Genomic DNA, 24,674 nt, shown 5'->3' with positions numbered 1-24,674 from the left:
ACCACAACAGCAAGGCTGCTGGCTACATGGGGTTGATGTTCAGTAGGATTAGAAGTCACAGGCTGGGCGCGGTGGCTCACACCTGTATCCCAGCACTTTAGGAGGCTGAGGTGGGTGGGTCACGAGGTCAGGAGTTTGCCATCAGCCTGACCAACATGGTGAAACCCTGTCTCTACTAAAAATACAAAAATTATCTGGGCATGGTGGCAGGTGCCTGTAATCCCAACTGCTTGGGAGGCTGAGGCAGGAGATCGCTTCAACCTGGGAGGCGGAGGTTGCGTTGAGATTATGCCATTGCACTCTAGGCTGGGTGACAGAGCAAGACTCTGTCTCAAAAAAAAAAAAAAAAAAAAAAAAAAAGAAGAAGAAGTCACCAGGAAGGTGGATCATATTGCCGATTATAACTGTTAAAATACTGGAATTGTCCTTGTCTGGCCATGTGTTGTGTACCTGGGAGACTATTTACAAAGATAAGGAAAGGAGTGTCAGAAGCATAAGGAGAATCATTGTCTGACACATAGAAACTCCCTGAGACCGGGAGAGGTCTTCACCAACTGTATCCACCACCTCGTAGCAAGAGTTGAAAATTCATGTTCTCTAGGAAGCTTTTTTTTTTTGTTTTTGAGTTGGAGTCTCGCTCTGTTGCTCAGGCTGGAGTGCTGCGGCACGATCTCGGCCCACTGCAACCTCCGCCTCTCGGGGTCAAGTGATTCTCCTGCCTCAGCCTCCCAAGTAGCTGGGACCACAGGCGTGAACCGCCACATCTGGCTATTCTGTGTGTGTGTGTGTGTGTGTGTGTGTTTGTGTGTGTGTATGTGTGTTGTAAATGGGTTTATAATGTCGGAAAAAATGCACACCTAACAGTAGATCACTCAGCAAGGCTAGTTTACTTCCTGCAGAAAGGATGCAACTTGCTGGCAGACTTGCCACGAGAGCACACCTGAACAAGGAGACAGGGACATTTATAACTTTCATAGCCTGATGCAATCGCCCTACTGTGTGTCCAGTTTCCATTGGCCGGAACAGGACCTCACATTCTATGCTTGACTCCATTGGCTAAAAACATGGGAATTTTCTGAATAGATAAGGGGAAAGAAGACAAGGAAAAAGAGGAAGCTAGTTAGGAGGTCAGGAGGGTTTCCAAATAGGGAATGGCATGCACCAGGGTTTGCAGCTTGTCCAGTTCTGTTCAGATATGCCGGAGTGAGTCAAGGTAGGTGATTTAAGACGTTGTTGATTTAGAGAACATATATACATAGGTATATGTTTATGTTAATAGCAGATAATGGCCATAGAGCAAGAGATTGTAACTCCTTATAATGTAGTCTAAGATATAAACTTTGAAGAAGAACTTTCCCATCTTTCACACTGTGTGTGTTTTTTTTAATAGAGATGGAATTTCACCGTGTTCGTCAGGCTGGTCTTAAACTCCCGGCCTCAAGTGATCGGCCCACCTCGGCCTCCCAAAGTGTTGGAATTACAGGCGTGAGCCACTGCACCTGGCTTATATTGTTCATTTTTTAAAAATTGTATCCAGCTGTGGAATCATTCCTATGTTGTGTTATGCATGTTTTGCCTCTGGCAAGGATCAAACTTTTAAATCAAAGAGATGTAATATGATTTACTAAAAGAATATTGGAACAATATTCTGAAGCTCTGATTTTGAGCCCTGGTGGTTTAAGCCTGAATATATCACTACTTGGAGCCATAGTTTCCTCACTGGTAAAATGAAAGTGACACAATGTCACCAAATTGTGAGGGTCAAATTAGATAATGTGAGGGGAAATGCTTTTTAAATTGCAGAGCACTATGCCTGTGCTTTTCCTAAGCCCTAGTTCCAACGTGGAGATTTCTGCATGCGATCAGCACCTAATGACCAGGACTGCTCTGTATTTTAAAAAAAGTATGTTTGAGTAAAGAAAACTTCTTCAGCTATTCAGGAGGCTGAGGCAGGAGAATTGCCTGAGCCCAGGAGGCGGAGGTTGCGGTGAGCCGAGATCGCGCCATTGCACTCCAGCCTGGGTAACAAGAGCGAAACTCCGTCTCAAAAAAAAAAAAAAAAAAAAGAAGAAAACTTCTTAATTAGCTGGGCGCCGTGGCGCACCCCTGTAGACCCAGCTAGTCGGGAGGCTGAGGCAGGAGAATTGCTTGAATGCGGGAGGGGGAGGTTGCAGTGAGCCGAGATTGCACCACTGCACTCCAGCCTGGTACCTGGTGACAGAGCAAGACTCTGTCTCAAAAAAAAAAAAACAAAAAAAAAAACTTCTTGATTATCAAATATTTCAAGGGTTTGGAAGCAAGAGTGCTTTGTTAACTTTAGAAAAATTTTTACTCAGTTTATATTTAAATGCTTCTACTGAGAGGAAGTTGCTATACTATCTCTTTATATGTAATTTGTGGAGAACAACACGTGTATCTTTTAGTTTAACGAAGAAAAATTGAAAATGAGAGCATCCAGAATATTCCCTACGATATAATTTAGTGTATTATTGCCAAGTTAACTTTTTTCGAATTAGATGTTAGGTAGGTATTATAAACCTAATATTTACAAGATGACTAGATAGTCAATATGTTTAGGGAATAGATCATAGGAGTAATCTTAGCATTGTCTAACTACTGTTTAGAAATCTACTTATTTGTCATTATTTATGTGACAGTATAAATGTGATAATACTTAAATATTGTGTTACTGATTCTGGTCATTGTATTATGTCAAGAACTAGTATAATCTTTTGGGTCTTCTGCTGTTATGAATGCTGAAGTATTAATGTATTGTATTTTCATATTCCAAGCCCATTTCCATTAAATAACATTGTCCAAATGAGTTAGCAATCTTGGAACATATATGGTATGATGCAAAGTATACTTCCTAGCCATTAGTTCCATTTTTAAAAGTTTTTTCCTTTTTGGGGAGATTGGGGGTGTCACTATGTTGTCCAGGCAGGTCTTGAATTTCTTGGCTCAAGCTGTTCTTCCACTTCTGCCTCCCTATGTGCTGGGATTATGGGCATTTTTTCTTAGCCATTAGGGCTTGATGAAAATGTGACATTGTACTAAGGTAAAGAGTTGTCTGTCTGAAACAGACAACAGAAATGTAAACTACAGCCTTAGTCACCGGTATTAAGGAGGACTGAAAAATCTCAAGCTCTTTAAGATAAATGTATTGCCCAAGACAGTGGTCACTCACTCACTGTCTTCTATTGGAAGTGTCTTGGATATTGATTCTGTTCTACCAATGTGACGTGGTAATCACACTATAAACTGAGTACCTCGACCATACCTTGGCTTTTCTGTTGAAACTGCTCTCTGTAACCCTAATGTGACAGGCAACCAGTCCAAACCCATGCCATTTTGACCCCTAAGACTTGTAATAAGTAACTAAGGTCTGTCATTTCCACCCTACCCAGGCAATGTGTAAACTAACGCTTATCGTGACTTCTGTGAACCACTTAAGTAACAATCGGAATGTCCAAAGTCCCCTGGCCCTCGGAATGTCTGAAGCCCCTCACCCCCGCCCCCACCCAGGAGGTGGTTTACGGGCATAAAAGGTCTTGACACCCTCCTTTCGGGGCCATGGGTTGGAGAGACGTGAGTCCTCCATGGCCACCGGCAATAAAGACCCTGCAATTTGGCCTGCTTTTGTCTTGGTGTTGACTCTCCGTGCTCGCTCCAGTACAACAGCAATACGTGTGAGGCTGCTCAGCTCACGGTCAGAGCCTGCTGTCAACAAGACTGCAGTCCTGACTCTAGCTCATGGCTGGAGATGGCAGCTTGACTCCTGCCTAAGTGAGGGCATCTGAGCAAATCAGTGATCAAAGGAAAGGAAGAGAAGGAAACAAATCCAAAATTCACAGGACATGAGTGCAATCTTCATATTAAAAGAAAAATATGTAATTTCAAAGTACACAGCTTGTATAAAGAAAAAAAAAAGGGTCTGTAGAACAGTCTGTTTGTCAACGCAAACTAACAGCAATACAAATACTTGAAGCTGAAATGCTTAATACTTCAAGAACATGAATTATGTACTTATGGTTCACAACAACTCCCGAAGTGGGCCTGGCAGTTATCAGCCTATTTTTTAAAGGAGAAAAAAGCAGTTCAGAGGTTAACTGACTTTGTCCTAGGGTCACATCGCCAGAGCACGGCCTTGGGCAAAAGCCTTTGTCTACAGGTATCACAATCGAGGGTAACAAATAATAAAGAATGACAATTCAATACCCAAATACTCAAGCGAATGGCATCTGATGTCTGACAAGAGAAAAAGAACACCTTGAAGGGTCTTAAAAACACTACTGAGGTCTGCTTGGGTTACCGTTAATGGTACCATGTAGGAATAATTTCTAGTCACCAATTCATCACTTGCTTCATTAAGCTAGGTTACTTTTGCAGCCAGTTTTATCAATCCTGCTTTATGAAGCTGTGGCTGGGCAAATAATAAGAAACGTAGTGTCAGTCAGGCTTCCATATGCAAGCTCGGACCCAGAAAGTCTAGAGTCCTGCCTGCCTCAGCTGATCACCACCGCACCCCCGACTCCCCCACCCCGTAACACTCCTGCCCCATAACACCCCTGCCCCCTCCCAAAAGATTTGAACCCTGGAGGTGGAGGTTGCAATAAGCCAAGACTGCACCACTGCACTCCAACCCGGGTGACAGAGTGAGACTCTGTCTCAAAAAAAAAAAAAAAAAACAAAACCCAAAATACGAAAAAACTAAAAACAAAGAGCCATGCCACAGGCAGAGCACCTCCCCAGCACCCAGCACACCGGCTCTGCTGGGCTAGCCGTGCACAGGTGAGATGAAATCATGCTAGGCAGTGATGGTTCTTGTTAGCGAAGCTTTCCCTGCTTGCATGGGCCTGAGGATGACAGTAATGACAGTAATAATGGGTGTGATCTTTAGGATGCTTTTTTTTTTTTTTTTTTTTTGGTGAGACAGAGTCTCACTCTGTCGCCAGGTGCCAGGCTGGAGTGCAGTGGTGTAATCTCGGCTCACTGCAATCTCCGCCTCCTGGGTTCAAGCAATTCTGCCTCAGCCTCCCGAGTAGCTGGGACTACAGGTGTGCAACACCACGCCCAGCTAGTTTTTGTATTTTTTAGTAGAGACGGGGTTTCACCATGTTGGTGAGGATGGTCTCGATCTCTTGACCTTGTGATCTGCCTGCCTCGGCCTCCCGAAGTGCTGGGATTACAGGTGTGAGCCACCGCGCCCGGCCTGGATGGTGTTGTGTTATGGCAGCCTGAGCTGACTAAGATAGAGATGGATTTCTTATTAATAGAAATATAGGGAGAGCATTGAAATATGGTTGTGGGGAGGGGTAGCTTTGTGGTAGGAACATCAGCAAAAATGTGCTTTTGTATTTGTAATGTGTGGAATTGCAAATCATGCAAATAGATTAGGTGTTTTATAGCTTTTGTACAATGCTGAATGATGTTATTGAGCAGATAAACTGCTGAACAGATGTTAAGTAGCTGTTTGTGATGACCCCCGTGGCTCCCCTTGTAAGGTAAGAACATCAAATCAATGATGGAACACAAAAGAGGGAACAGGAAGGAAATTCTTTAAAATTTCCAACTTATAAGCCTTTTCAAAAATATTAAAAGAGGAGAAATCTGCAGCCTTTATAGCCTGTTAATGAGAAGTTCTCTTTATATACTTTCAGTACAATGGCTTAAATTTTGTTAAATAGCAGTGTAATTCAAGTCTTATTTTGGGCTCTTTAAGACTGAAAAGTAGGAAAGGCATATTTTTCCTGGATCATAGAAAGAGATTAGATAATTTACCTTATGGCTATATAAAGATCAATTGCCAATGTTTAGAGAAGCATCCAATTCATCAGTGTGGTACAGAGGCACTAGCTTGAAAAGCTCTGAATTCTTGTGTAGGTAATGAGATGGTTATATGCAATAGCTCAGTAAGTGAAATAGAGAAAACATTGTGCCCGCTAAAATTTTGTTATTGATTTCAAATGAGAAATTCTCTGCAATGTTGAATTAGATATCAGGAAGGCATAAAGAAAAGGCTCTTTAAAGAGACTTTACCCTAATAAGTGCTTGAAATTGCAAAGTGTAGCATTACAGTATGTTTTAGAATAAAATAAAATCATTAGCTGAAATTTGCTTGTTTTTGCAAATGAGATTTACCGTGAACGTTCCCCAAATCCCCCAGCACCTGCAATATTTGCCACGTAAGCCTTATATACTTCTAGAATTCTCTAAAATTTGTCCATTCGACAAATATAAAAGACTCATATACCTACATTCAGTTGGGTGCTTCTGATAAAATCCAATATTGGCAAGATTCGCTTCGCCATTGTCTCCATTTGTCTCACTGTATCTTCTCTGCTCAACAGACCGAAAGGAGTTTTATGCTCTAAAAATTGCAACAATGAACTTTTATACTACTTTCTCCAGACTTCCATTTCAAAATGTTTTCTTTAGCAAGCTATAAACAGATATCTCAGTGTTAATAGATATGAAATCTTTAGTATAGAAACTAGTCCCATCCGTAGACCATGTGTATAACAAGGAAAGATCTATGCGGAGAAAGGCCGGGGAGATGCTGCCCTTTAGAAACTGTCATTTATTTATTTTGTTGTGTTTCTTGATTGAGAGATCTAAGAGACAGCCTGTAACAATTCACCTATCTCTTCAGAGTATGTTTTTCCAGAGTTGGGAAAAAATGTTGTCATAAATGTGTCTGATTCTTGTCTTGTTCCTCCTAGGTATTATTCAAGTGTGCAGATCCATTGACTTTGAATGTAGCTCGAAGTTCAGATAAGCCTCAGAGGCTACAGTGCCAGACAAAACACAAATTCTTAATTATCTGGTTAGAGCTGCAGGAATAAATTTAACCTGGTCATGAATTCAGCACATAAGTTTGAGATTTCAACTCCATGTGAATATTTTGATTTTTGAAAGTTTCAACCAGGATTACTGAACACCATTTAACTGTAATACTCTCCAAAAGATTTAAGCTCTTGGCTAATTACATTAAAAAAAGAGGGGAACAGACATTAATACAACAGATAATACAACTAATTTAAGATTGTCATAGGCTATATTTTTAATTTCATAGAATAATTTCATTGCATAATTTTCTTCTGCCTTTGCTAATTGATTATGATGAAAATTAGTATTAAGTGTCCTATGATTACGCATTGGCAATAGCGGTGGGTATTCCAGGATTGTGTATGTTCTTGGGGGAAAGAGTTCCTGGAACCAGAATTCCAGGCATTGTTAACTAACTCACAAAGAAGATTAGGAGGAGTTCATTTTAACTTAAACATTTTTCAGGGGGCCCAAAACTCATCACAGGTCCTACTATATGCGAGACCCTGTAAGTTCAGATGATTTACCTGTGAATACCGGCAGCTTCCTACTTGTTATTTTTTCCAAAAATTTTCCATCTTCTTTGTTTTTGAACCCAAGAGTCAAGAGATATTGCTGGGGAGGAAAAGATGACCAGTCAGCTGTCTGAGGCAGCAGGTGGAGCGCCTGGAGATCTGAAATAGACAGAAGGGAACTAAGAGGCTTTGTTACGGTTTTAATAGTTCTAGGGCTTTTCCCCGACAGCTTTCAGGAATTGCATTTGGAAAAGTGATAAATATAAACACGAAAGGCATGAGGTAAAATTATGTGTATCAAAAGGTCAAATAGTTAACATCAAAATCATATTTCATTATACGTTTCTTAGTAATCTAAGCATACCCAAAGCATAACAGTAAAATACGGCTACATTACACAGCTATCTTTCCCCATCTTCAGAATAAGAGACATTCAGGACCAGCTTGCAGGTTTAATATTTTTAGCTGTGACACTTTTCAAGAGAATTTGATTTTTTTTTTTTTTGATGGAGTCTTGCTCTTGTTGCCTAGGCGCTGGAATGTAATAACGCGATTTTGGCTCACTGCAACCTCCACCTCCTGAGATCAAGTGATTCTCCTGCCTCAGCCTACTAAGTCACTGGAATTACAGGTGCCCATCACCATGCCCAGCTAATTTTTGTATTTTTAGTAGAGATGGGTTTTCACCATGTTGGCCAGGCTGGTCTCAAACTCCTGACCTCAGGTGATCCACCCTCCTTGGCCTCCCAAAGTGCTGGGATTACAGGCATGAGCTGCCTGCCTGGTCGAGAATTTGATTTTTCTCTTCATAGCTTAAGATGTAAGGAAATAATGTTAGTTATAAAAAAAAAAAGGAAAGAGAAAAATTACCAAGTGAGGATTAAAATATAAAGCTAATGAATTTAGTTACCATCCTTCATATAGCCATAGGAGGAAATTTAAAATGATAAATACACTGACTATTATAATTAGACTTAGAAATAATTCGTGTCATGAAAATGGTTCTAAAACAGACTCAATTCTTAATGACCATAGAGCTAATTATTTACTGAGTACTTGTTTCCTATCTACCCCTTTTCTAAGAGTCATGTATGTACTGTTTTTTGAATTCCATACAATAACTTCACAAGGTTGGTGCTATTGCCCCACTTTATGAATAAGAGGTTGAGGGACACAGATGGGAAGTCAGTTACACAAGAGCACAGCTCCAAAGAGGGCAAAGCCAGATTCACAACCAGGTCGTCCAGACACCACAGGCATAGCCACCACACTCTTCTTCAGGATTACTTGGTACTGGATCACTTTTGGGGTAGGGATAAAGGCTCACCCTACAGATGATAAGACTGATGCTTCAAGAGGTTACAAACTTGCCCAAGATCACACATTGAGCAAACACAGGAACCGGAATTGAAAGCCAAAGGCTAACCACTCAGGAACCTGGAGGCAAGATTCACATTGCCATTTTGAGTAATGAGATGTCAGTTTATTAAAGTAGATTTCTCAAATGAAGGATGATGAACAGAGAGGTTTAATAAGCCCTCTTTGTTTAACACTGCCAGAAAGGGGGAAAGGCAAAATCTCAAATATTGTTGAATGATGGTTGAGTTAAAGGCAAGATTTTAACGTAGACTCAGAACTCAAATGGTAATGGTTTGAATATAGCCTTCACTATTTGTCTTTAATACTTCTTTTAAAAACAAGACAGTACACCATGAGTGGTTGTTTTGTTTGTTTTGACATGGGATTTCGCTCTTGTTGCCGTGGCTGGAGTGCAATCGCAGAATCTTAGCTCACTGCAACCTCCACCTCCCAGGTGCAAGAGATTCCCCTGCTTCAGCCTCTGGAGTAGCTGAGATTAAGCACCCAACACCATGCCTGGCTAATTTTTGCATTTTTAGTAGTGACAGTGTTTCATCATGTTGGCCAGGCTGGTCTCAAACTCCTGACCTCAGGTAATCCACTCACCTCAGCATCCCAAAGCGCTGGGATTTACAGGCACGAGCCACCGCTCCCTGCCACCATGAATGTTTCCTTTAACACCACCCCCCTTTTTAAGCTGAAGAACCTTCTGTTCAAACTAAAATTTTCTGACAAGCCCAACACTAAAACCCGATAAAAAGTAGGGCATTCTGCTTGAATCCTGGCACACTGATTACCCACCCTTATACTGTACCCTGTTCTATGCCCTACTCACAGTTGCCACCTTGAGCTTCTCCACAGAACCTCAGTTTTTCAAAACAGGAAAACACTGAAGAAAGTTATGTGTCACAATTTGGGTAAGTAAATACTGTATGTCTGTCAAATTGAGAGTTAAAATATCTGCTGATTATTGAAAGATTTAAAATATCACAAAATGCCTTTGAAATGCAAACACAGAGCAAAAACATATTAATCCTAAACATTCTTTAGTTTTTCTTTGGTGACTTAGGATCAAGGTCATCTCTTACTGTTAGTGAGGGCTAATATTCATCTGGCACTTCTTCTGTGCCGTACACATTATCAGGATTATCTTTTTCAATCACGGAGTGGGGAGCTGGGTATATTATCAGGTACACCTAACAGATGATAAAGCTGAAGCTTCCGGAGGTTACAAAGTTGCCCAAGACCACACACTGAACATAGGGACCAGAAGTGAAAATCAGGCAGCTGGATGCCAAAGTACAAAGGCTTCCCACTCAAAACTATCCCCGTGACGGTCTGGGGTCATGGTATAAAAGCTGATGGGAAGCATGCCATACAAATGCCAGTAAACACTCTCTAGAAAACGACAGCAAATGCTCAAGAGTTCTCAAACTAACAGAGTGACTTTTAGGCATTTCAACATGCAGACTGCAGTATTAGATGCTTCTTTGGTTGATGTTTGTGTTACAAAATGCCTTTTTAAAAAAAAAGTATGGCTCATTTTATAAACAAGGTAACAATGTGATTTCTGCTTTTCAATTTCAAAAGTGCAGGAAGTTTCTCTGCTTTTGAAATCTGCAGCTGATAATCCCAGACACACCTGTGTTTGCAAGCAAGTATCTTGCTGAAATATTAGCAGGGGAAGAGCTTACTAGTTTTATTGAAGTTGACAGTAAGTGGATTGTGTGAAAAGGCAGCTGAGTAACCTTGAGATTTGGCATTATCTGGTGCAGCCCTATAGCCAAAACCAGCTTGATGTTTGAGGATTCTCTTACATAGATCCCTAGCCTCAAGACTGAGTGGTTAACCTGTTCATGTCCTTCAATATTTGATAAAGAGTAGACCAATAATAATATGCAGTGATTGGGGCCAGGCGCGGTGGCTCCAGCCTGTAATCCCAGCACTTTGGGACGCCGAGGCGGGTGGATCATGAGGTCAAGAGATCGAGACCATCCTGGTCAACATGGTGAAACCCCGTCTCTACTAAAAATACAAAAAATTAGCTGGGCATGGTGGCGCGTGCCTGTAATCCCAGCTACTCAGGAGGCTGAGGCAGGAGAATTGCCTGAACCCAGGAGGCGGAGGTTGCGGTGAGCCGAGATCACGCCATTGCACTCCAGCCTGGGTAACAAGAGCAAAACTCCATCTCAAAAAAAAAATAATAATAATAATATGCAGTGATTATGTAAAATAGAAATTAATGTCAGTACTATATTATAATACTGACATTATTATAAAATATGCTTGCAAAAGTGTAAATATTCTCTGTTCCTTCTGATCCTGTATGCTTCATCCTGTGAGTATTTGACCCAGTATTATCTTCCATTTGAAGTTTTAAAATGTAAGAGGCTTCTATATACATACAGTTAAATTTGGAAAAAAATTTTTTTTCAGTATCATTCTTTTTTCATTTGTATGCAGGGTGAATTGCCGTTGTATGAACATTTAGCCTAGCAGGTGTTCTATGACCCAAATTGACGACACACTTACCAGGTGTTGAATCTCATGTAACATTAATTTGAGTGCTAATCGTTCTCAATTTTGTGCTCATAAATGTCTACCTATGTCCGAAAAGCCCTGTGCCTCTGATGGATATAAAAGGTAACCAGACTATGTTATCCTTCTGTAGGAAAGTAGAATTGGTTAAAAAACGTCTGCTTTGCTTTTGTCATGTCAAAAGAAACTTGGGAGAAACAGATCTTTTAATGCATCATTCCTTTACAATTTATCCCAATTGGAGATGAAATTTATATGACGATGACTGAATTTATTGTTAAAAAAAATCAGTTTGCATGTGTGACACAGTTTCACATTTTTACCATTAGCCAAGTGGATGCCTTAAAAAATAATATCAAAGATAGTTTATGCAGATTAAATTTCTCGCAGAAATATTATCTTTCAATTTCTTTTCTCCCAGATGAAAGATGTCAAACTTTCATCTGGGGGAAAAGAAACTGAAAGAGGCAAACAGTTTTCCCTTCTTCAGAAATATTTTATTGTACTCCGGAAGGCTGAAATTGACCACTTTGCAAGTCCTCAAGCTATTGCGGCTTCTGGATTTTTTGGTATTGTTGTCATTTCCTTAAAATCATCTTCCTGGAGTTCTGTAGTAGTCTCTCTCTCTCTCTCTCTCTCTCTCTGAGACACAGACACAGACACACAGACACAGACACACACACACACACACACACACACACACACACACACACACACACACACACAGGTTCATGTTTCCTCCTGCCTTCTCATTCATGTTTCTCACAGCTGTCCCCAGCTCATTGATATTCTCTTCCTACATAGCCTTGGGAATATCTCTAGTCTTGTGTCTTTGGCTACTATTTTTAACCAAAAAATTGGACATCAAAGCTATAGTCACAGCTGAAATTTTTCACCAAATTCCAACACAGTTTTTCCAACTACCTACTGGGACATTGCTATTTGCTCATCATTCCAAAAGTTACTTAAAATAGAGCAAATACGTTCCTCAAAAGTGATTTTCATAATCTCTACAACTTCTCTTTTCCTTTATTTTAGCCAGTCTGTTATGAGGATAGCCATCATTCACCCAATTACTCTGGCTTAAAATTTTGACTTTTCCTTTGTCTTATTCCCCCTTTAGTGAGTCTCAAAAACTAATTAAACCTGCACATTGCAATACATCCCATATCAGCCTGTTTCTCTGCATTGTCACTGCTATGGCCTTGGTCAAATTTCTCATCACAGGTATCTGGATTATTGAAGTGTTTCCCAGCCAGTCTCACTGCTACCAGTGTTGTTTCATGCCAATTCATCGCCACATCACCACTCAACGAGTATTTCTGAAACACCACCTGCCCCTTTCACTGTCACATCCTTCCTCAGGAACTCTGGGGACTTTTCCTTGCCTGGCATTCAAGGCGGGAAATGTCACATCTGCTTCACAATCTATCCATGACTCTTACATTTTCTCTAGTATTGAACTTTATAACCACCTCTGCTGATTTCACTGCCTGTGCTTATCTGGCCTCTGAACTTCTGCTTGTGATTCTCCACTCAGAAACAACTACCCAGTCTCCTCCTTGTTTCGTTTATTCAGTTGATCACTATCCTTCCAGATGTGTCTAAGTAGCATCTAGCTCATAGAGGGTTTCCTGAATATTACAGCATCCTCCATTCAATCTCTTAAAGAACACTTATATTCAATCCAGAGTGAATCTCCTGTTTCGTAGGAGCATGTCTTAACACCCTGACAAATTTTAATCCTCTTGAAAATCACATCTTTTGTGTTTGTTTTAGTTTTTATTTTTGGAGACAGGGTCTTACTCTGTCACTTATGCTGGAGTGTAGTGATGCAATCATAGCTCACTGTAACCTTGAACTTCTGGGCTCAGGTAAAGATCCTGCCTCAGCCTCCAGAGAAGCTGGGACTACAGGTACATGGGCCCATGCCCAGTTAATATATTTTTGTTTAATTTTTAGTAGGGATGGGGTCTTGCTATGTTGCTCAAGCTGGCCTTGAGCTCCTGACCTCAAGTGATCCTCCTACCCCTACCTTGGCCTCCCAAAGCACTGGGATTACAGGTGTGAGCCACTGTGCCCAGCCACATCTTTAAATTATCTTCATGCCTCAAGCACCTAACAGATGCTTAATCAACACTGGAATTTAATCTGAAAACACACATTCCCAAACCTTGAATTTTTAATGGTCCAAATAGGACTAGAACTGAAAAAAAGAAAAGAAAAGAAAAGAAAAATAAATAAATAAAATAAAACTAATAAACTATCTAGAGCTTTTGAGATATGGCTTATTTTCTGTCACTAACCTTAGGGAAAAAATCACATTGTCTTTGTTCTTCATTTTGCCTAAACTCCAAATGGCTCCTGTTCACCTTATGAAGGGTAAGTGAAGTAAAACAATTTGTACTGGGTGACTCAGTAGATGCCCATATGAACAGAGCAGCTTTGCCTACATGGAAAAATTGGTTTCATAGTTGGCTTGCTGTATGTAGCTTTTTCTCTGGGAAATATGAGCTCAGTCACAGAAGATTGGATTAATGGGGAGAGTTTGGCTTAGTGCAACCATTGGCAGCACCAGAAAAACATCTGCAAAAACGTAAAATATGGACTGTAGATGAACAGACTCATTTGTACATGTGAGGGGTAGCTGTATTTGTTATGTAGTTAAATATCTGTAAAATGAATTTTAAGCTCTCTGGAAGTAAAACAGTAAGCATAGACACCATTGTTATCTGTATTTTCTGTTGGATACCTCATCGTAACCACGGCCAACAGATTGTGAAGGAACATTGCAAAGAAGTTTCTTAAAAAGAAAAATCTGAGATTTAAAAACACTTTTAGAAAGAAGCAGATTTGTTGAGTTCTGTCATTACTTTTCTGTAAGTTTCATTTTCTCCTCTATTTTCTGGTGTCTGTGTCATTTCCCTGCCCTTTGTCCATAACAAAATGTTCTGACATTTAGGTTAAAGCAAAATCTCATTTTTTAAAGGTCCCAATTGTTTAGTGTGAGATAGGACCATGTAAGTTTTATATGACTCCTTTTTACTGATCAGTTTCAGACTTTTGTTTCTGCAGTACCTTCACAATGCCAACACTTTGTCATTGCTTCTCTCTCAATCATGTACTGAGATTTATTTTGTAATCAATACTTCTGTCTTGGAAGTTATCCACAAATTCCCATCAGCAAGAAAATAGCAAAAGGTGGCACTTTTTAAGCAAAGTTACTATTATTGCCCCCATAAATAATAAAATGGTTTCTACTTTTAAAATGGTATATTTTGATATTTGTATTTGATATCTGAAAAAATCATACATATAATATATAGATAATAAATTGTACAATAAATTATATTTCCCTTTGACCTTCACTATAATTTCAGAGTTGTAGACAGAAATAGGAAAAAATCGGTTTTCATTCCCAAGATTCCTAATTTTCACTTCAGGCTGCTGGTCTACTTCTCCAGGATAAATTTTTGTATATTTAAGTTTTTTCTTGCAATCCACATAAAAACTTAGAAAGACACATAATCCCATAGGAATTTTGCACAGTTCGTTTCTCTTTCATTTGAAATTCTTATTGATTCCAAAGGTTTATGTTTAAAGAGCTCAATTGGATCTTTATTCCGGTCTTTATTACACTGAAGTTCCTTGATCCTACTTTTATCAAAGTAGACTAAAGATAATACAAACATTAAAGATACGGCAGTTCCCCCTCAATATTTATTAGACTTACTGTCATTGAAATAATACAATGTTGCTATAATTCCAATAAACTGATGTCTCGTTGCATGGTATAAGAGTTGGAATGGTCACTGGTTAATTGGCATGCATTTCTCTCCTCCTCCCCTTTTGATTCCTCGGTGAATTCTCTCAGTCATCTCCTACTCTAAAAGTGAGACCCAATTGACTAAGTCAATTAATCCATGCCATTTCCCTCGGTCCCAGTTACTGGTTCAATCACAAGCATATGATGCAGTTAGGGCTAATGCAAAAGAGGGGGCTCTGGGAATTGCATGGAAGAGGCATTCCTGTTCCTTGGTACAGGGAGGTTTGAGATCTGTAATGCCATTTGAGAATTTTGCTATTATATTCAAGAACCTAGCACTTGAGGGCATGGTAGAGTTATTGGAACACTAGGTAGAATTTGAGAATAAATTGTCAAGTTGACTGTGGAAACAGAATGGTGAGAGATAGTGAGTGAGGTATTGGTTGGATCGAGCTGTGCTTAAAAGCATTTCCACTTGTGGATCTTCAAGTGATGTTAGTCAATGTGTGCCAGTGTGTTCTGCCCCTTTAAAACTTAAATACACTGAAGTCAGTTTGAGCTATGATTCCTACCACTTGAAACCAAAGATTTCTTATACAGGAGTTTAGCTAGTAGTTCAATATATCTTACAAATAATATAGGATCCTTACTACAGTTGAGATGCAAGACAGTAATGAAACTGTCATGTTGAATTTCTAGGAAGCACATTTTTCTTATTTAAGAAAAATAACGGGGGATTTGGAATTATTACTTTTTATGGCTAGCTCAAAGTTAGCAATATTGAATAACATCTTGGTGATGCCATTATTTTAACATTATTATATTATTACTCGTAACTAGACTTATGATTATAATAAAAATAATAAGCGTTTAACATAATTTTTCTTGACCTAGATTATAATTATTATTTTCCCACTTTGGGTTAAATTCTACATCTCACAGAAAGTGACTCTTGGGTAGTTAATTTAAAAATGGCACAATAAAAGTCATGTGATCTTAAAGCCTTAATTTTCCTTTCTATTCAGATTGATAACTTATTCATTTGTTTGTTTGTTTTTATGTACCTTTGTTCTGGACCTGTAATGACTTGTCCTACATAAATACATATGAGGTCAGAAAAATATAGTGTGTTTGAAGAAAACAGTTCAAAAGAAAAATTAAGAGACACACGATGAAGCCACAAGTAAGATTAACACACAAAATGTATTTGTAAGGTCCTGTATATTTGCTAAAAGTAAAGAGAATCAAATATATTATTTACAATGCTCTTAAGTAAAAAACTTCTATAATCACAGAAAAGCATAGTGATTTCTTTTCCTGAGAACAGACTTTCTTTTTTGCTTTTTGTTGAAATTGGTTTATAAGTACTACAACTCTTCATATAATAAGCTGAATTATTCATGATAATTCAAAAACAAATAATTATCATGTACAAAATTATTATTATTCATGAATTATCACGATTGATAAGCAAATAATCTTACAGTAATTTATCAGAAATTTCCTATAGCTAACATATATACTAATTTTGAAAGTCAACAGGACTTTCAAAAGACTCCATCTCAAAATAAAAATAAAAATGAAAAAAATTTAAAAAAGCAAATTACATAAAAAAAGAAGATCTCAAGAGAACTTCTAGGAGTGGAAAAGCAATTATTGGAATGAAAATCTTGAATCCATTAAGAAGTGATCTAGACAGAGCTAAAGGGAAGATGAGAATGCAGATCTGAGAAAATTTCAAAATGAAGCAAAGACAAAGACATGTAGAATTTAATACGCAGCCTCAATGATGTGGAATAAATAAAAGTAACAAATGTCCAGTTAAAATTCTTAAATGAGAGAATAGAAAGAATCAGGGACTAAAGTATTAAAAAGGAAATGGATGACAGGTTTTCAGAACTGATGAAAGATTTGACCCCTTAGATTATGAGCACAGTGACTGAGCAGGTTAAGAAAAAAAAAATTATACCTAGACACATCTGTAAACTGTAGAACATCAAATAAAAACATGATGTTAAAAGTATCAGAGATAAGAGAAGATTATCTACAAAGGAATAAGATCTGACTTCCCAACAGCAATGACACAAGTCAGAAAGCAGTGAAATAATATTTTTAAGGCACCAATATCTTAGCTTAAAAATTTATAACCTGTTGAACTGTTATCTAAGAACTAGGGTAAATTAGAGACATTTTAGACAATCAGAAATGAAGGGAGTATACTTCCATCAGACTCTCACTTTGGGAACTTCCAAAGGATACCTTTTAGAAAGAATGAAATAAAATTCAGAAGAACTGAAATCTAAGAAAAAATTGGTAGACATGTATATATAGTAACTATAGATAAATGTTGACTATGTAAACATAATTATGACCATAATAACTAACTTAAGAAGGGTTTCAGGAAAAATATCAAGTTAGAATAAAAATATATTATGTATAATATTAGGGGGTGATTTTTGTTTAACTATTCTTTGACGTTTATCCTGTTCGGTAGATAATCATTAAATTCTAATCCTGTTATCGATGTATACAATAAAAATATAGTTTATAATTTTCAAAACCATAGAGGAGAAAAAAATGAAGAAAAAAACCCTTGAAGAATATGAAAGAAGGCAGGTTTGGAGGGGAGAAAAGCATGTGGACTAAAGCCTCAAACATGGTAGAAATAAACCAAACACAACACAAAAATCAACGAAGATATATTTAGCACTTACTATTTGTCAGGCACTATTTAAGCCAATGGTGAACAGACAGAGATTTCCATGTTTCAGCAACTTATACTCTGGCAGAAAAACTCAATCAATCAAGTCAGGAATTAGAATAAGCTTACTTACTCAAAGACAGAGATTGACTACATAAATAAGTAATGAAATAAATAAAAGTCAGCTGTGTGTTATTTTTAAGAGAATATTTTAACATGAAGGCATAAAATGTCGAAAGTAAAAATATGTGAAAAGAAATACTAGAAAAATACTAATCAGAATAAAATTAGTGAATTTATATCAGATGAAATAGATTTTAATTACAAAAAACATTAACATTAAGGTGAAGAGTCTAATTACATAATGATAACATTCAATTAATAATCTTAGTAGGCACGTTGATGCTGAAACAAAAAGTGAAACTTGACAAATTAGAAGAATAATTGACAAATCTACTGCCATTTTGAATTGCTGCAATATCTTTTTTTTTTTTTTTTGTATACTGATATCAAGCAGACAAAAAATTGTAGCATCTAAAAGACAGGAGTAATTTTCAAGCTTGATCAGTCTAATGAATGCATTAAAAACCCTGCATTCAACGATTAAAAAATGACATTCTTCTTGAGCACAAATGGTAGATTAATGAAAGTTGACCACATATTAGGGCATAAACCAACCTTAACAATTTCAGGAATTATTAAAATTTAGATTATGTTTTTGAACATGATGCAATTAGGTTAAAAATCAATGATAAAGATAGCTAAACATTTCTATAAATTCAGATATTAAAAACTGTATATTTAAGTAAGTCATGGCTCAAAGAAGTTTTCGTAATGAAAGTTAGAAAATATTTTAAGATGAAATATAATGAAAATTTTTTCCAAATTTGTGGGGCACAACAAAAATCATTCTTGGGGAGCAATTTATAGTCTTTACTACAAACGAGGGGAAATGTTGAAAATTAATGACCTCAGAATTCAGTGAAGAAAATTAAGCAATAACAGAATAAGTTCCCAAAACATGACATAAAATTATAAAAGCAGAAAGGAGTTACACATAAGAAAAAGGATACCATAAAAAGGTTTGAGAATGTCAAAACATCTGGCATAATACGAATGAATGACAACATTTTAAAGCTGATAAAGAAGACTTATCAAAAATCTACAGCAAACTTTATACTTAGTGGTGGAAATTTAAGTCTTTTAACTCTGGAACAACATGTGGATGCCTGGTATCACTGCTTTATTTAGCCTCGTGTTGTGGTCCTGGCCATAACAGTAGAAGCATGAACAAAGAAACCAAAAAGAATGAATGTATGTACCTGTATGTACTGGAACAGGGATGAATTTCTTTTTTATTTTATTTTATTTTATTTTTTTTGAGTGGAGTCTCACTCTGTCGTCAGGCTGGAGTGAAGTGGCTCGATCTCGACTCACTGCAACCTCCGCTGCCCGGGGTTCAAGTGATTCTCCTGCCTTGGCCTCCTGAGTAGCTGGGATTACAGGCTCCTGCCACTGTGCCTGGCTAATTTTTGTATTTTTAGTAGAGATGGGGTTTCATCATCTTGGCCAGGCTGGTCTTGAACTCATGACCTCATGATCCACCCGCCTCAGCCTACCAAAGTGCTGGGGTTACAGGTATGAGCCACCGTGCCCTACCGGATTTCTTAAATATGACACCAAACCACAAGCTATTAGGCTGAGGTGGGCGGATCACTTGAGTTTGGGAGTTCGAGATCAGCCTGGCCAACAGGACAAAACCCTGTCTCTACTAAAAATACCAAAATTACTCGGGCATGGTGGCATGTGCCTGTAATCCTAGCTACTCAGGAGGCCGAGGCACGAGAATCGCTTGAACCTGGTAGGCGGAGGTTGCAGTGAGTCAAGATTGCACCACTGCACTTCAACCTGGGTGACAGAGCAAGACTTTGTCTCAAACAAACACACACACAAACAAATAAATAAAAAAAAACCCAAATTATAAAATAACGTTAAAATGTAAATCTCAGTTCATCAAGTCACCACAGAAAAGTCAAGCACCTTATTGAGATAAAATATTAATAAACTCCAATAAATCAATAATAAAACTGTTCAAAAAACTCAAACAAAGGGTACAAACATGCAAATTGTAGTAATATAGAAATAGTAAAAATACGATTTTTACATATTTGAAAACTTTTTAGAACTCTTCTATTTCTCCTTTAAGGAAATGTAAGCACAGGACAAATAATGACAAGAAAAAATTGATATCTAGAATATATAAAGAACTCTTACAATTCAAAACAGCAATGAAAAACAACTCAATTAAAAAAACAGGAAAACTCTTAAACAGACACCTTTTCAAACAAGACATAAAAATGGCCAATAAGCCCATAAAAGACGCTCAACATCACGAATCATCCAGGAAATGCAAATCAAAATCACAGTGAGATACCACTTCGTATCTGTTAGGATGGCTGTTACCAAAAACCAGGAAAAAATGAATGTTGATGAGGACATGGGGAAATTGGAGCGCTTGTGCACTTCGGGTGGGAATGTGAAATGGTGCAGCCACTGCAAGAAACGACATGACACTTACTCAAAAAATAAAAAACAAATGTGCCATATGATCCAGCAGTTTATACACCAAAAATAATTGAAAGCGGGGAAATATTTGTATACCCATGTTCGTAGCAGTATTATTCACAGTAGCCAAAAGGTGGAATCACCGTTTTTCTCAATGGTAAGATAAAGAAAATGTGATAGACACATACAATGAAATATTATTTAATCTTAGAAAGGAAGGAGAATCTGACATCGGCTACAACGTGGATGAACTTTGAAGACATTATGCTAAGTGAAATAAGCCAGACATAAATGGACAAATACTATATGATTCTAGTTGGAGCTGTCAAATTCACAGAGGCAGAAAATATAATAGTGTTTGCTGGGGAATTTGGGAGGGGGCGGAGAAGGAAATGCAGAGTTATTATTTAATGGGGAGAGTTTCCGTTTAGGAAAATGAAAACGTTTTGTAGATGGATAGTGGTAATGGTTGCACAATAGTGCGAATGTAGTTAACGCCGCTGATCTGTACACTTAAAAGCGTTAAAAACGGTACATTTTATGTCATGTATATTTTACTACAATAAAAAAGGAATAATAAATTTATGATAGTGATTACCTCTGGAGGGGAGGGAGGAGATTAGGATCGGAAAAATCTTGGGAACTTCAACTATACGGTACTTCTAATGTTTTATTTATCAAATAAGATGGTTATTATGTAGGTGCTCATTATATTATTTTTGTGTCTTTTAGCACATTTCAAATAGTACATAACTAAAAAATAGAAGCTTCTGATTCTTGTAATCTCAGAATAGATGATTTGGACCACCAACCTTCTTTCTGAAGACAACTAATATTCCTAGAAGAAATCTAAAAAGTAGATTTTTCTAAGAACACCAAAGAGCTAATAAGAAGGAGGAGGCAGAGCAAGATGTCCAAATAGAAGGCTTCAGTGATTGTCTCCCCAACAGGAACACCAAATTGAACAACTATCCATACAAGAAACACCTTCGTAAGAACAAAAAATTAGGTGCGCTCTGACGGTACTGGGTTTTAACATCGTATCAAGGAAAGAGGCACAAAAGAGGGAAGGGAAGATAGTTTTGAATTGCTGATGTTACTCCTCCCCCATTCCCTGGCAGCAGCCAAGTGACACAGAGAGATACTCTGTGTGCTGGGAGGAGGCAGGACACAGTAATTGCGGTACTTCGTAGTGGAACTCAGCGCTGTCTTATCACAGCGGAAAGCAACACCGGGCCGGAACCCAGCCAGTACCCATGGAGGGCGCATTGAGATCAGCCCTAGCCAGGAGGGAATTCTGCATCCCAGAGGTCAGAACCCGAATTCTGGCTAGCCCCACCGCCATGGGCTAAAGAAGCGCTGGGGTTTTAAACAAACTTGGAAGGTGGGCTAGGTTACATGGACCTCAGTTCTTGGGTAAGTCCTGGCGCTGTGCTGGGCTTGGAGTCAGTGGACTTGGGGTACGTGATGCCTCGTGAGACACCAGCTGGGGTGGCCATGGGAGTTCTTGTGTCACCCCTTCTCCAACCACAGGTAGTGCAGCTCACAGCCCTGGTTCGACTCCTTCCTTCTGCTTCAGGAAAGGAGAGGGGTAATCAAAGAAGACTTTGTCTTGCATCTTGGGTACCAGCCTAGCCTCAGGATAGGGCGCTAGGCAGAGTCCTGAGGCCCCTGTTCTCTCAGACGGCATTGCCAGACACTACCTGCTAAAATGAGTTCTGCTTGTTTGGAAATGGTCACGGGGCTTTCCATGTAGACTGAGATAATGGGGACGGGTACGAACCTGAGAAACTGATAAGACTATCAAGAATGACACTGGAAATGACTCATCAGTTCATGAAGGCATACATTTAGAGGACATATCTGGATAACTGTGAGTGGAAAAGGAGATTGAGGAAAGCTACCATGTAGATGTTTGTATTTATGTACGCATGCATTTTGACAAGGTTTTGCTGAGCAAATGGATACAATACCTACATTACCGGTTTAATTTCTGCCACATGCCCCGTTACAACTGTCCTACCCTATCTCAACTCATTGGCTTTCCTGAGAGGCTGCAGTAAACATTTATATTACGTCCACTCATTTTTGGATTCTTGACCGCTGTTTCTTTAAATGCAACGTGTCTGCCTTCTTCAGTTAGTTCCCATAAGGCAATATGCTAAGCAAGATGCATTGTAGTTTCAGGGATTTCAGGTACAGTGGATGATGGAGACCAGAGGCGAACAGCGCTGTCACCTGCTACTGCAAAGATCAAGTGAACTGCTGGCTGAGAAGTGGTTAAATGGAGGCAAACTCCATTAGATGGCTCCATGCCAGAGCACCACACTTCCCATTGGAAAGATCAACAGTTTAATGTTTTAAGAACAGAGAATTTAGCCCCGTATGTGAGGGATTTCTTTAGCTTGGGAATGATTTCTGATTCTGAGAAGAATTCTGTGGTGCAAATATTAGATGATTTATCATCTTATAACCAACCTGGCTTTAACACTTTCATATATTGGGGATGCAGACTGTTTAATTCTATAACTTTTCCTATTTGAGAAAACTAGTTACAAAGAGGAAAATAGGCTGATCTTGAAAACTCTCGATCATGATAAAATTACAATAATTTAAAGAAGAAAGAATAAAATGAGAAATGTTAACTTTATGTTTTAGAGAACATAAGAATGTATTATTCTTGCTGGTAAATGATGACCGAACAAGACCAAGGTTATAAATTTCAATGAAAAGTAATTTTTAAAGGTCTATTTTAAAACAATACATTATTTATCTGAACATACATATTTACTCTTGGGATTTAAATTGTATTGGAAGGACAAAATATGACTCTATCCACCTAAGTGTTAAAGTAATTGATACCTGATTCAGAAAACTTTTCTATTAAACATTACTAACCACAGATCCATTACTGAATATTTATTTATTTAGCAAATAAATCTTGATATTTTCATCAAGAGGAGACAGGATATGCTGACTGTATTACTTTATTATTATTAAAATACAACCATGCAAAAAATAAGGACTATGCAGAATTGCATTATTTCATTGGAATATATGAATAAAAATCTCAAGCAAAATCTTTACAAATGAAAACATAAAAATTCTGGGGCTGGTAAATTATTATTTGTTTTATATACCCTGACTACTCTGCATGAATCAAACTAGGTTTTTTTCTTAATATAAAAACAAATAGCTATACTGCTAAAAAAATCTAGCAATTTTTTCTCCATGAAATATAATACAATACAGCTCCATTATAACATGACTTTAAAATTTTGGTGGGTTTTTATCATATTCTTGAAACAGAAAAGAATGCACAGTAAGTTCCTGAGCATGTATGAACCTGGTTATTCTACAAGGCAGCTTTGAATTTTAACACTCCCTCATCAGTTTCATAGAAATTATAAAGGTAATGTAATCGTACCTGCCACTGAAAGTGAATAGGTTTTCTCATGATAAATCGCTGTGAAATTAATACATAATGTTATTGATTTATTCAATAAATTGTTTTAAATTTTAAACCTAAATGCATTTCAGAATGAGTTAATTTTATACTTTTCCCCCTTGTGTCTGTTTTTCCTGTGGAAATCCCTGACAAGGGTGACTGTGAATCGGGGGCTGGCTGGAGAGAAAATCTGGCCTGGAGCAGCTCCATTGTGAATATTCTCCCCGCTCATCAACAGCACCTCTGCCAGCTTGTGATGGGCTCACCGCACTGTCATGTGACCAGGAAGCAATGAACTCAACACTAGCTATACTTGACGAAGGTGACCTAAAGTTGGGCAGAGTTTCTGAGTTGGAGCTTTCTTTGCCAGCCTCCACTCGGAGAATTAAATATGCTAGTTTCCAAGTTTTAATGATAATAATTACTTCTCCAGCAAAACTTTGATAGGTAGGTTCCTCATCCAAGATCTTCAAGATACAGGTTGTATGACCTTCATCTGTTGACTATTCATGTCGATGGCTTCTATAATTTAGAAATTCTTACATATAGCCTTCATTTCTTTTGCTCTAGTGAAAGCTTCATAATTGTGTTTTATCTCTTGGAGCATCAGGATGTCTCGGAAATATTATCTTTCTGTGGGTGGGTACAAACACATGTTTATGAGCACATCCATCTGTAGCTGTCTGTGGAGGGGGAGGATGTGGTAGAAGAATAGACGTATGTACAAACTCTGAGTGTTTTTGAGGCTAGAGTAGACTGCATATGGATGAGTGTTTACTCGATCACTGTAGCTGGAGTAGGAAGCTGCCTACTTGTTATGATGCAAGGCAGATAAATATGTTAAAGTTGCCAGATTCAACAAAGAACCTCCAAATCTCAGTGGTCTGAAGAAAGATAACTGTGTTTTTCGTTCATGTCGGTATTCAGAGGGTGACCATCTACATGGACATTCAG

General features: G+C 38.2%; 1 protein-coding gene across 1 annotated transcript in view; it reads right to left on the bottom strand.

Annotated features, from left to right (window-relative positions):
* SPATA16 (spermatogenesis associated 16) overlaps window positions 1-24,674 on the bottom strand; it is a 227,602-nt gene that overhangs the window by 32,911 nt on the left and 170,017 nt on the right. Inside the window, exons 7-8 of the mRNA XM_003925112.3 lie at window positions 7,356-7,502; window positions 6,258-6,370 (exon numbers count right to left, since the gene is read on the bottom strand). Of these exons, the coding sequence (XP_003925161.1) occupies window positions 6,258-6,370; window positions 7,356-7,502 (260 nt within the window). The remainder of the gene's footprint in view (window positions 1-6,257; window positions 6,371-7,355; window positions 7,503-24,674) is intronic.

The sequence above is a fragment of the Saimiri boliviensis genome, chromosome 9 (assembly GCF_048565385.1).
Source record: "Saimiri boliviensis isolate mSaiBol1 chromosome 9, mSaiBol1.pri, whole genome shotgun sequence".
NCBI lineage: Eukaryota > Metazoa > Chordata > Mammalia > Primates > Cebidae > Saimiri > Saimiri boliviensis.
The sequence above is the reverse complement of the archived record's forward strand: the minus strand, read 5'-3'. Positions and strand labels throughout refer to the sequence as shown.